General features: G+C 38.5%; 2 protein-coding genes across 7 annotated transcripts in view; both read left to right on the top strand.

Moving 5' to 3' along the window:
* Nucleotides 1–7,301, top strand: part of LOC137995912 (ataxin-3-like) — an 11,595-nt gene extending 4,294 nt beyond the window's left edge. For all 6 annotated transcript variants that reach the window (XM_068841382.1, XM_068841371.1, XM_068841367.1 and 3 more), the window contains 7 exons: nucleotides 248–333; nucleotides 661–727; nucleotides 2,514–2,601; nucleotides 4,296–4,469; nucleotides 5,017–5,071; nucleotides 5,747–5,865; nucleotides 6,855–7,301. In XM_068841382.1, the coding sequence (XP_068697483.1) occupies nucleotides 248–333; nucleotides 661–727; nucleotides 2,514–2,601; nucleotides 4,296–4,469; nucleotides 5,017–5,071; nucleotides 5,747–5,865; nucleotides 6,855–6,925 (660 nt within the window). In that variant the 3' untranslated portion in view covers nucleotides 6,926–7,301. The remainder of the gene's footprint in view (nucleotides 1–247; nucleotides 334–660; nucleotides 728–2,513; nucleotides 2,602–4,295; nucleotides 4,470–5,016; nucleotides 5,072–5,746; nucleotides 5,866–6,854) is intronic.
* A 1,798-nt stretch (nucleotides 7,302–9,099) lies between these two features.
* LOC137995894 (chromosome transmission fidelity protein 8 homolog) overlaps nucleotides 9,100–12,500 on the top strand; it is an 8,250-nt gene continuing 4,849 nt past the window's right edge. Inside the window, exon 1 of the mRNA XM_068841357.1 lies at nucleotides 9,100–9,234. Within this exon, the coding sequence (XP_068697458.1) occupies nucleotides 9,212–9,234 (23 nt within the window). The 5' untranslated portion in view covers nucleotides 9,100–9,211. The remainder of the gene's footprint in view (nucleotides 9,235–12,500) is intronic.

Below are 12,500 nucleotides of genomic sequence, written 5' to 3'. Positions count from 1 at the left end.
TGACGTTAATTTTGGGGGAACTTGATTACCTAATTAAAGAATGCACCAAATGGTTGAGTAAAGGATTAGTTCAATAAGAGAGATTAATTAAACTGTGTCAAGAGAGAGAATAATTATTGAAAGAATCATCGTAATAATCCAGCAAACCTCATTCCTCATTGAACACATTAATGAGAAGTGGTCTCTTGCATTGTTGAACTGTAATGCCTAAGTATCCATTTAGCATCTTGCTTCTTGTTATTATCAGGTCATTTGCAATGCACTTAGAGTATGGGGAGTTGAACTGATGCCATTTCGCAGTCCTGAAGCTAAAGCGGCCAGAGAGAACCCACAGTAAGCCTTGGTACATTGCTTCATTTTTAATCTCTTTTTTTTAAGTGTTTACTTGTGGCTGATGCTGAATGAATATTTCCTTGAAGTGTTATGGTTTGACAAACACCATGAAGATTTAGCAAGCCTACTGCTTAAGTAAAGATCCTTGTGATTGTGGATAAATACTGTATCGATCTTGTTACAAGTAGATGGCTGGCTTAATTTTCATATTGTTGATTCCATGGTATTACTCACCAACCCCTCCCCCCTCCAAACAAGCAAACAAACAAAAAAAAACCAGACAAGATGAAAAACAGTGTTAAACTTTTTATCTTTGTTGACACTTAGGAACCAGAGAGCCTTTATATGTAACTTACAGCAACATTGGCTAACCATACGAAAACTTGGTCATCAGGTAATGGAAAGTTCTAGTTTGCACCCAATGTTAAGTAAACTACTGTTAAAGCTTGATGGGTGTGAGTGTCGAGTACAGTGTACTGTCTTATAATTTGCTGTCAAACAGCTTCAAGTTGGGAGCTGGTGCAGTCAATGCAAGGGGAGCCAGAAAATTCTCTCTCAGAAGGAAGAAAGCAGCCAATGCAGCTCCCTAAGGGGCCTTTGCCAAAAGTACATGTACCTTCACACCCATCTCTGAACTATTTGGGAGGGAGGAGATAAAAAAGGGATTTTAACCAGGAAGCAAAATTACCTTGAAACCAGACCAGCAAGCAAGTGAATACATTATGTACAGTGCAACTGGGAAAACTGTGAACACCTAAAATATGTCAGGAATAATTATCGTTTTTAAGCCAATCATGTTTGAGGACTTCACGTGCAAAAACCGCAAACTGAATGACCGTTATTTATTAGTAGTAAATAATACAGGTATTTGCGACGGTGCCACATGTTGAGAGCAACAATTCCTTCGGAGTGCCAGTGATTGGTGAAAGGACAAATACAGCCACTGTTCTGTTTCTTTATCAGTAGTCTCAGAGCTTAAATGACCACTGAGAATTAGCTCAAATTGCCCGGAAAATCTAAAGCTGTCACAGTTCTTGCCGCACAAACGACAGCAAACACTCAGCGGTTTAGTGAGTGGACATTGGACGTGTGATTGCACAGAAATAACACTTCCTGATATATTTCAGGTGTTCATGGTTTTCCTGGTCGTACTGTAAAAGTGCGATGATGAGGAACTACATGTATAGTAACTGCAAAAATTGACCAGCATTATATCTTATTTTTGTCCTCGTCTCTAGATCCTTATTCACTCTTTTGATCCTTAAGAAACAGATATTTGAACCTCTCCTATTTTTCAGTTGTCTTTGAGTTAAGATTCCCGTATAAAAACTGCTTTACACTTTGGTCTCCTCTTTTAACACAAAGTGACATGCGATTAATTTTACTTGGAAGCATAGTATCAAAATATTATGGCATATTTTTAATCTTCACTACTTTGACTCTTTTGAAACTTTGTAAGCCCATGTGCCTGCCATCAAGCAGCCATATACAGCCATTGTCATTGAATTGGCAAAAATTGTCACCTCAAGGAAAATGGAAGGGTCAAATCATTCAAATAGGAAGTCCCCAAGAGAGTTACAGTGTGTGAACACCTTTTAATGTTTGACGTTTGAATGGACGTTCATTGGGCTTTTATGCTAACAGTTTACACATGCCTGCTTAACCCATTGACTCCCAGGGGTTCCCCATTGACGAGTAAAATCGTCTGGCGTTAGACAGAGTAAAATACTAAGTCTGGCCGGTTTAGGCCAGTTTGGATGTCAAAGGGTTTAGGCTTTTCTGTGACTTATTATTCCACGGACATAGTTATTTCTGCAAACTGTAAATAATTATTGCGGACAGATTATGGACATGTACTGGTAAAGAGTGACGCATACAGATTTTTCTCCAAGGCAATTAAAGACAATTTCATTCAAGAAAGAATGCTGGCTCATGGATGAATTACCTCACCTCAGGAGATATTCTATGTCCTCTATAACAACATCTTTGTCCACTTACAAACTTTGTCCTCTTTAACCCTTGTGGTCCTAAGAGTGACGATGATGGATTTTACTCTGTCTAGTGCCTGACAATAATTTTACTTGTCAGTGGGGGCTGGTTCAGGGTTAAAAAAAGGAGTGAAAGAAAGTTACTTTTCTAATTTTTCACTATAATTATTGTCTCATTTTATCTTCTTCTAGTGGTTTAACCTCAACTCTTTGCTGGCCAAACCAGAGCTCATAACAGAAACATACTTGTCTTTGTATCTTACACAACTTCAAGCAGAAGGTAAATTTCTGGTTTTTTTGTTTTTTCTTGCTTTCCTCTCTTTTTGGAAAGTTGTGGTTCAGCCTAATAAAATTATTTTAAATTTATTACAGGTAGACCTCTGGTGATATATCAGTAGTCAGCCTGACATGACATCTTGCTTAGGAAATGCAACAAAGGAAATTTAGGAAAATGCTTTAATGAGGCACTAGCTGTTACACTTGGCAGTTTTTCCTGCAACTTGTCTTGCAAATTTGCTGTGACAAACATTCTCACATTTGAAACAAATAGGCCATTTCCAAGTTCACGTCTGCCTCCTCTTCAAAGCGAGTCTAAGTGTGAAGTTTTTGTGATGGTAATTAGTTCTACTTTACATATGAATGAGAACTAATTTTCAATATAACAAAAAATTCGCATTTAGACTCGCTTTAAAGACGAGGCAGGCAAGAACTCGGAAATGGCCTATTTCTTAACCCTTTGATACCCAAACAGGCCCAAACCGGCCATACTTAGTATTTTACTCTGTCTAATGCCAGAGTATTTTACTTGTCAATGGGGAACCCCCAGGAGTCAATGGGTTAATCACTCACTGAAAAACTATGTCCCATTAACCCTTTGATACCCAAACCGGCCCAAACCAGCCGCACTTAGTATTTTACTCTGTCTAACGCCAGACGATTTTACTCGTTAATGGGTTAATGGGTGTCACACTTGGCAACGTTTCTTGCAACTTGTCTGGTTTTCAATAATCACATAAGCTTAAAGGAACATGTTCATTTGCTGGTGTCACAAACCATTGCAATATAAGTTGCGAGACAGATGATACACTGCACATTGCTTGAAAAATTGCAAGGTTGCATGAAGCATTGCTTATACTAGAACTCAATTCTACTTGACCCAAAAGTTTCTGCAACTTGCTTCGCAATGTCTTTGGCCATTGCATAGTACCGGTATGTTGCATTGGGCAATGTTTGTGCAACTTGTCTTGCCATGGCATTGCGAAACAAAGTGCCTGAAAAATTGGTAAATAGTGTAACATCGCCTTTCAGTCAGTTTCTTGAGGCTTTGTTGCTGGTTGTTGTGTGCCAGCTTGTGGCAAGGGAAATTAGGCATGGAAGATGACAAACTGTTCTCTCTGTCCTACTCCCTTCTCCATTTGGTGCCCCAAAACTGTTTGCTGTGCAGGCTGCAGTTTCATTTGTTTTATTCTCTCAAGCTTTGTTGACTACAGTATATGAATATCAATGCATAGCATGTGGTCTATTGGTTTGTTTTTGTGAGAGTAGGGGCTAGGGTGAATAAAAGACGGTGTGCATATATTCTACCTATAACTCCTTGAACTTTCTACATTTAGTTTTTGTGACCATCAGATTAAAAACTTGAGGGTCATTTTTGTTTAAGTTTTATGGTCTACCATTACTTGCATTTCAAAGTTGGTCATTCAGGTCTGAAAGAGAGATGAATTGAGGAGATAAATGATATCATGCCCTCACTGGTTTAACACTGCAATTTGTAAATTATTGCTCACTGAGAATGAAAAATATGCGTTTGAGAGACTTCAAGACCAAAAAGTATGATTGTGCTGTAGGCTTATCATGCCAGAAATCCTTGTAAAGCTAACATTGTGTTTGGTAAACAAAAGAAAAATAATAATTAGAGTTGCATTTTCAGTGTAGCAGTTTTTAAATTTCTGACTCAAATTTTTCCTGTTGCAGGCTATTCCATTTTCATTGTACTAGGACGTTTACCTGAGAGCGAGGCTGATCACTTATTGAAACTCTGTCCAGCTAAACCTGAAAAAAAAACTGCTAATAAAAACACCTCCCAAAGATTAGTAAATAAATCCGATTTGACAGCTGCACTCCACCAAGCGAGAGTAGGAGGTGTAGGTAAATTAATGTTGTGGTAATTTCTATTTTGCCCATGAAGTTTCACAAGGGAGGCTTGAAAACTACTATTTTGATGCTGCTGCAAAGTACATACATGTATGTAGAAAATTCAGAAGCACTTTGTAACAATTTTTTACATGGGGCCACATTGCCACAACAGGAAGTTCATCATCATCGTTTCTAACAGTGCTATCCCAGTTGTTTATGAACAAGGGTGTTTTGAAATGGGGCCCGTGTGATATTTTCTTTATGGGAGAAAACAGGAAGATCATACGGTGATACCACTTGTGTGATCAAGAGGGCAGTTTTTTAATCTCCCATAGATATGCAAAAATTATCGTTCAACCTGTTAACCTTTGTAGAGGGGATGTAGGTTTGTATACTCATAGTGGTGATACAAAATAATCAAATACATTATTTTCTTGAAAGATACCTCTTATGGTAGTTTTTAATGATAACTTTACAGGTTGTAGATATCATTAACTGGCTTTATCAAATGGTTTAAATGGTGATAGCATGTGATCATAATATTTTCTCTTATCTACAGCTAAACCTGTTGATATGGAAGAAGTTAGAAGAAGGAGAGAATTATATTTCACAAGGTAGCACTTCTGAATAATTAATTTTGCATTGGTCAGTTTCAATGATAATATTATTTGAGTCTTGATCAATGAACTGTTTCAACTACAACTGTTTTTGGTAGAGCCATTTAATTTTTGGTTGAAATACCCAGATAAAAGAATTACCAGCTTCTTTGCCTTGTGTGCCACCCTATAGGAAAAGCTCCTGAAAATAGGCAGTAGCCTCTCCCTGTCCTCCTTAACTGTCCCAGCCAAGTGACAAGTCAGATGAAAAAGTTTTCTTGGTCATAAATATTGCTCTTTACCGCGTAAGGCCGCATCATTTCCTCTTCAATTCTGCGGCAAACTAACCATGGCAAAACTGTACCTGAGTTTTCCTGCATGTGAATAACTGTTCAACATAGGTGATGCACAGTTGCTCCATGCCGCGTAGACGAGGTCTTGTCTCGTCCCGAGGGGAACAGAATTTCAGGTGGTGCTGTAACTGATTTTCTAATAGAACTTAAAATGTTTTTTTCCAAGAACATAACCTTACGCTCCTTCAAACCGCATTGTGCAAGGCTCTTTCTCAAAACCAATAGGAGCTAAGGTGTTGTAAATGCGCAAGTGCAACTGAGATATTACGGTTACTCAACCCGATAAAGGGCTGAAATTGGTTTATATCAGAACAATTTTAATGAAAAACATTCTTTTCAGGCAACAACAGAATCAAGACAATAATCTAACAAGAGAGCAAAGCTCAGTAACAACAAATTTCTCTCAGGTAACAAGAGGACCAGGACCATCAGCAACTGCTCTAAGCCAAGGAACGTCAGGTACAATAATGAGAAATTTTCCAAAGCCTTGATTTGGGAATTTGATAACTTTTTTCCCCTAACATCTTAAAAGGTCAGCACTTTCTAGTGACACTGGTATGTAGGACGAGAATATTCCTGATTATTGTACCACCATTACACCATTATACCATTTTGGTCAAGAGAACATGCAAAATATGAGATGGCAGTACACTATAGTTTTCAGGTTTGACCGTTTTAGAACAGAGCAAGCACGGAAAGAACAGGCGTTTTTCAATAATAGAAATAATTGTTTTCAACACGATGTAAAGCCTGAGAATTAAGCTTGGCATGGCTTGTCTCTCGTCATTTCGTTTATCCAATCAAATAACGGACATTTGAATGGTTTCGTCTGTGTTGTTTTCGTCATTTGTATGTGCGTCGTTATGTAATTGATACGATTCTCAGTCTATGCGACCCTTATTGAATGGTTTAGCGTACAGTATAATACAATGTACATGCGGACATTTTGCTTGTTGCTTGCAACTTGCAAAATATGCATGCATATCCATGTTGAACCATTCAATTGGGTGTATAGAGCGGCTTTCAATTGAGTGTCGAAAGTAATTAGCAAATTGCATTGGTTTTGCATTACTTCACTCAGTGATTGGTTCAAAGTTCTTGCAACATTTTGTCAGCCAATCAGAAGTGAAACCAAAGCCAATTATGGCTTGTGCGTGCACAATTTCCTGTGCTTTGTGTAGGCTACGTGTAATTACTTTGAGTTTTGATTGGTGTGCTGGATTGTCTCCATCCTTTTTGATTGGCAAAAGTAATTACTTTGGTTTTGGTTTTAAGACACTCGATTGGAACTCGCTCTATATTTCCAACAACGAGGAACTTGATATAAAACGTTTAGAGAATTTGCAAGTGCAGGTAATGCCCACATTTTGCTCTTCTTGTAGTTTTCCAATCCCAGTCCACATCTTGTCAATTTTCTTATCTCCATCTTTTGTTTTTTCCCTTCTCAGATTTATCAGAGGAGGAAATGCTTCAAATCGCACTTCAGCTGTCTCTGGAAAATGTTAACATTCATAGTTGAAAACAATTTAAAAACAGTGATTGTGAAAACTATTCGATAGCAAGGTTCGTTTTTTACACATTGACGAGGTTCTGACCTAAAAACAACAATCTCAAGCTCTCTTTAATGGCTTATGAATGGAAGGAGCATAACGTAAAATTATTGACTTGAATCTAAGGGTTTTTGATCTGAAGGAAACAATGTCTGAAATGAGGTTCTTTTGAAAAGTGCAAAGCAATGTCTCCTTTCTAATTTTCCTCTTAATTAATTATTTAATTAATAACCTGAAGACAATAACAAATTACATGAACATGTATATTAGAGGAAATTGTGTAAATAATTATTAATTTAAATATAACTGTTTTTTTGTAAAATAAAAGAAAATGCTGAACCTTTATTTTTTACATGTATAATTATTATTAGTAAGTAAAGTCTTCTACGAACCTAGAAGGCTCTTATCTCCGGTTTCTGCCAGTCCATCGCGGGGTCACTCCCAGCATTACACTTGGGTGGAGAGAGGCACCTTGAGAGTAAAGTGTCTTTCCCAAGAACACAACACAATGTCCCCTGCAAGTACCCGAACCCTGACCACTCGATCCGGAATCGAGCGCGCTAACCTTCTGTTGATGCTACTTATACATGCGGGCTACATTAATTAATAACATTGCTGTAGACTTCGCATTTCTTGAGAACTTTCCATTTTCTTGAGGGTCCGTAATGTATTCGAAAGTCCTGTCTTTTTTCATGTTTGGATGCTGGAAAGGTGCGGTATTGGTTGTCCCTAAAGGTGCCATCCACACTTCTGCGTTTTCAAAAGTAGTCGTTTTCATCTGGGAGAAAACGAAGCAAAATATTTTCATCCACGCTATCGTTTTTACCCAACCACACTTCAACGATGTATAAAAAACTTTTGCCAAAAATTTCCCACGATTTTCAAGTCATCGTTTTCAACGATCCACACTCATGCGTTTTCAAGCGTTGAATGAAGGAGGTAGTTTCTAAAGAAACTGTGGTGCTGCGTCGGTGGGGAAGTAGTATACAAAAATTTGGTTTTATCAACGGAGTTGATAATGTAAATTGGCCACCGTACAGAGATTCTAAAAGCTGACGTTTCGAGCGTTAGCCCATCGTCAGAGCGAATCGACTCCCTGACGTCATCGTTTTGAGAAGTATCCAGTTTCACCCAACCACGCTACAGCCGGAACGTTTCAGTTAAAAGTCTCCACCTTGCAAACCGTTTTCGTCAGCGTTTTCGAGCGTTGCAGTATTCACACATAAACGCATTAGTGTGGATAGGGCAGACATTCTGGATCTCTTCTGCAGTCGCATGTGTTGGCAAAACAACATGGTGGGTGTCTGCATGCAAATCGCAACGGTACAGCACTGCTCAAAAACGATCTGAAATTGAGTTTTTTCAAACCTCATTAAATTCTCTTACCTAATATATAGTATGAGAAAAATGTATCTACGTAGTAGAAATTGAACTATTTATGAAAACGCAGTTGGGAGATGTTAAAAAAAATCCTTTGATTTTCTTTAAGGATGCGAAGAAATGAATATTTTGCTGTTTGCAAAAAAATCAGGTAGATCACCGCCCTAAGTTTCAAGATATCTCAAAATTTATTTCCGATTTTCGCGATATGAGGTCACATTTTCATTTGCAGCTGACTATTGCGTGTTTAGTATCACCCAACTAGTGGACTAATGCAAATCCTGCATCTAAATTGGCTACGGCACTAGAGGACTAGAGGACTATTAATAGTAGTAGTCCTCGAGTATCGAAAAGGGTGACGCTTTCTTTCGTTTTATTCCCAAAATAAATATTTCTTCAAGTTGCGTTTGCTAACTTTATTGAGAGCCTTTTTTTGTCCTACTAGTTGGGTGATACTAAAACAATTAGACCCTTCGCCCTCAAGGGCCACGGGTCAAGAGCCAATTAATTCGGCTTCGCCTCATGGGCTACTGACCCGTAACCCGCAAGGGCTACGGGTCTAATAGCCCTTTTCACGGTTGGTTTTTCTCATTTGCATTACAATATAATCTACCATGTATATGAGGCAATTTCGGGCTATTTTGTAGTTTTAACCCGAAATTGCCTCGTATCCAACGTTAGATTACATTGTATTGCAAATGAGAAAATGGCACTATGAAGCACGCGCTCTTGACATGCGGCGAGTCACTTTATGGTACTATACATGAGGTACTTTTCTCCAATTTCGCGGGAGATTCACATTGCTGAAGAGGAAGACAGCATCATCGACGCCCAAGTGAACAAATTTTGTTTCTTTTCACGATCGATGACTCAAGATGGTCCAGATTATGATTTCAATGTAAGTATTGATCTCCTTTTGGAGCTTATCGGCGACCATTTCTTACTACAATTGACATAATTGTGTGATCCGTTTATGATTGATTAATTGCGTTGTATCTAGTTGTCAATGTTAATCGTTGCTATCCCACCGGACCTGTCAGTTGGAATCTTCACTGTTCTTCTGTCTTCCTGGAATAAATTTATGGGGAGGTCTCACAAATAAGGAAGGTTTTAAGGCATTAGAAGCACTGCATTGCAGAGCTGTGAGAATTATTTTTTTGGTAGTGGCTATTCGTAGTAACGGGACCCGTACACAGACCTATATTCGTTATTCATACGAGAGTCTTCTTAGAATGATTATTACAGGTTCAATAACACTTGGAAAGTCTTACCTCGTCTTTCATTCTGTCAGTACATTTCAGCAATTAAACAACGGCATTGATACCGGTTTATTTTCACGAACTACCTCCTTCGTTCGATGTTATTGGCCATCTGACCTGCCTTGTGATTTCTCGCATTTAAGTCTTTCAAAGCACCCATTTCAAATAGCGCTGATAAACAGTATTTAAGTCTAAGCACCCATTTTACAACGGTTAGCTTTCAATAACTGCGTGGCTATGTCGTTCATAATCATTCCAAGAAGACTCTCGTATGAATAGCAAATATAGGTCGGTGTACGGGTCCCATACGATAGCCACTGCCTTATTTTTTAGCAACCTTGGGAGATGTCCAATGCGTGGATCAAATCGAAACTAAAACATCCCCCCCCCCCCTTCCTTCTTCCTCCCGGGCAAACCCCGGGCATTTGACTATGCTCTGTGCCCGGGCAGTGGGGAATTTGACCTTTGCCTGTGTGGGGTAGGGAAAATTGAACTGGAAGAGTCAGGTTTCAAATGAATTTTTTTTTGGGTGCTGAAATCAGTAACAGCAGTAAAACACATACATGTTTGGATGAGATGGAAGAGTTTAAAGGAAGAGATATAGCATTTGTGCGTGATTGGCTTACAAAAAAAGGTCTTCCAAAAGTTGGGGACAGGGTAGGGCATTTGAACACTATTTTGGCCCGAGGGGGCAGGAATTTGGACAATCCCATCTTCAAAACTTCAAATGCCCGTGGTTTGCCCCAGGAGGGGAGGGATGTTGAAGTTTCGAGTTGATCGGTGCATAATGCAGATGTTCTGAAAAAGGCTAATTGGTCTTCTTTAGGCCATATGTACAAAGTTAGCTTAACTAAGCTTATATAACCTATAAGCTGACTCCAGAAGCTATGTCAGCTATTGTTAAGAACAATGATAACATTAAGCGATACCAACTTAGGAAAAAGCTGAAAATTGGAGTCCCTCATTTTAATGCCAACTATATGAGGAACTTTGTAGCTCGAAGAGGAGCAATGGTTTGGAACACGTCAGTTCCCCAACTTAATGACGATATATAGACAATGTTAAGAAATACACGATCATGCAAGACAGTCAAAGGCTCTGCTACACCCAGATTTTGCATACATCTCCCCTCAAACATGAAACAGAAGGGAGAAAGATTTTAAGTGTACATGTAATTAGTGTTAATAATTAGGTGATAACAGAGTACCACCTTGTATTTTAGAATTTTAAGCTTTTATCGTTTTAGACTTGTAAGATATTTTGCTAGTATTTTAAACCGTAAATAGCTATATGATTTTAGCTTATGTATATCCTATTTATTTATTTTCTAATTGATTAAGTTATTTTGCCTAATTATTTAGACAGGACCCCACAAGCAAAACATCGCTTTAAATGGTACTTATCGTGTATAAATAGAGATGATTGATTGATCTTCTTTGCTCATCTGCAATGTAATTGGATTTAATAGACGACGCACGTTCCATATTCTTGGGTTGCATGTGACGTCACAAAAAAATAAAATACAAAACAAGGCTGCTGCCTAAGAAAATTGTCCGGGAGCCCTTCGGGCTTCCAACATTAAAAGTTAGTAACCCAAGTCATTTTTTCAAGAGCCCAGAATTAATTAATTCCAGTTAGGATCATATTTACAAGAGAGTGAGGATGAATCAAGTAAGGCGCCCATTTGGGCTACATGTTCAGAAATTTGGTCGCCGGTGCTTGCAAATAAGGTGCCCCAGGTGACCGGGCGACCGTTAGGCAGCAACCTTGTAAAACTAAAGAGTCTTTTGAGTTTTTATCTTGATCAGCTACAAGAGGTTTTAAAAATATATCTGTTTGCATGTTTTCAGCTCGGTACCGTGCTTCGTTTCGAAAATAGAGCAGTTTGAGTTTTTCACAGTGCGTGACATGTTGACGGCTTTCGAAAAACATGCCAGTTGCATAAAAACATCAATTTCCCTCGGGGTGATGGATAGACCTTTTCACAGTTTCTGATGCCATATAGGTGGCTTGCAACCAATCTCTAGGGACACATATGACAATGCTGCAATGTACAATTGCTGGTGGACGAACAAAAGGAGCTAATGAGCGATCTTTTGTTTTCATCCACCAGCATGGTGGCGATGACGTAACGTGAAACAAACTATTGGTTGGGAGGCAAACCCAGCTTAAATTACAGTGAATGAAAGGGAATTTTGCCGACTTTGAATCTGACCATTGTGGAAAGCGAGAATACTTCTCAAAAAGCGTTTTTATTTTTGTTAATTATGATGATCAGATTCAAGCTATAACGACAGTAAATGAAATTTGTAAATTTCATATCAACCCTTGTAAACAAAATTATGCAAGTTCCTGTGAAATTTGAAGTGACATGAGGTGATTCTAATATCTAATTTTCAGGCATTGTGCCTTGTGCAATGATCTAATTTTTCATTGAGTGAATGATATTAACAAAATGACAAAATATTACAAAGTTTTTTAAATCTGCCTTTTTGTGGCAGAGCTATAGAGGTTTGAATTCGGCCAAAACCCCATACGTTCACTGTAATTCAAGCTGCGTTTTGCCCCCCCAACCAAGATGGCATCAGAAACCATGAAAAGGTCTTTTTGGTCTCAAGCTTGAGCCCTTCGTAAGGCTGACTTACAGGATTGTGGGTTGTTAGTGGTTTATAATATATAGGAGATGCAGGCACCTGCCATTGGTGGAAGCATGTTGACATGAAAGTATGAATACATTAATTGAATGAAAAGTGTTCATTAATATTATGGGTGATGGGCATCATGGGGACTTGATTATCAACATTTGTGCAGTTGTGCTCAAGTCTTCAATGTTGTATCTCATGAGATACATGTAGTATCAAGAAAAGGTTAGATTTCTTCCCATTGAGCTCTTCTTTGGGAAAAA

The sequence above is a fragment of the Montipora foliosa genome, chromosome 1 (genome assembly GCF_036669935.1).
Source record: "Montipora foliosa isolate CH-2021 chromosome 1, ASM3666993v2, whole genome shotgun sequence".
NCBI classification, from domain to species: Eukaryota; Metazoa; Cnidaria; class Anthozoa; order Scleractinia; family Acroporidae; genus Montipora; species Montipora foliosa.
Note: the sequence above shows the minus strand (reverse complement) of the source record. Positions and strands in the feature narration are given on the sequence as shown.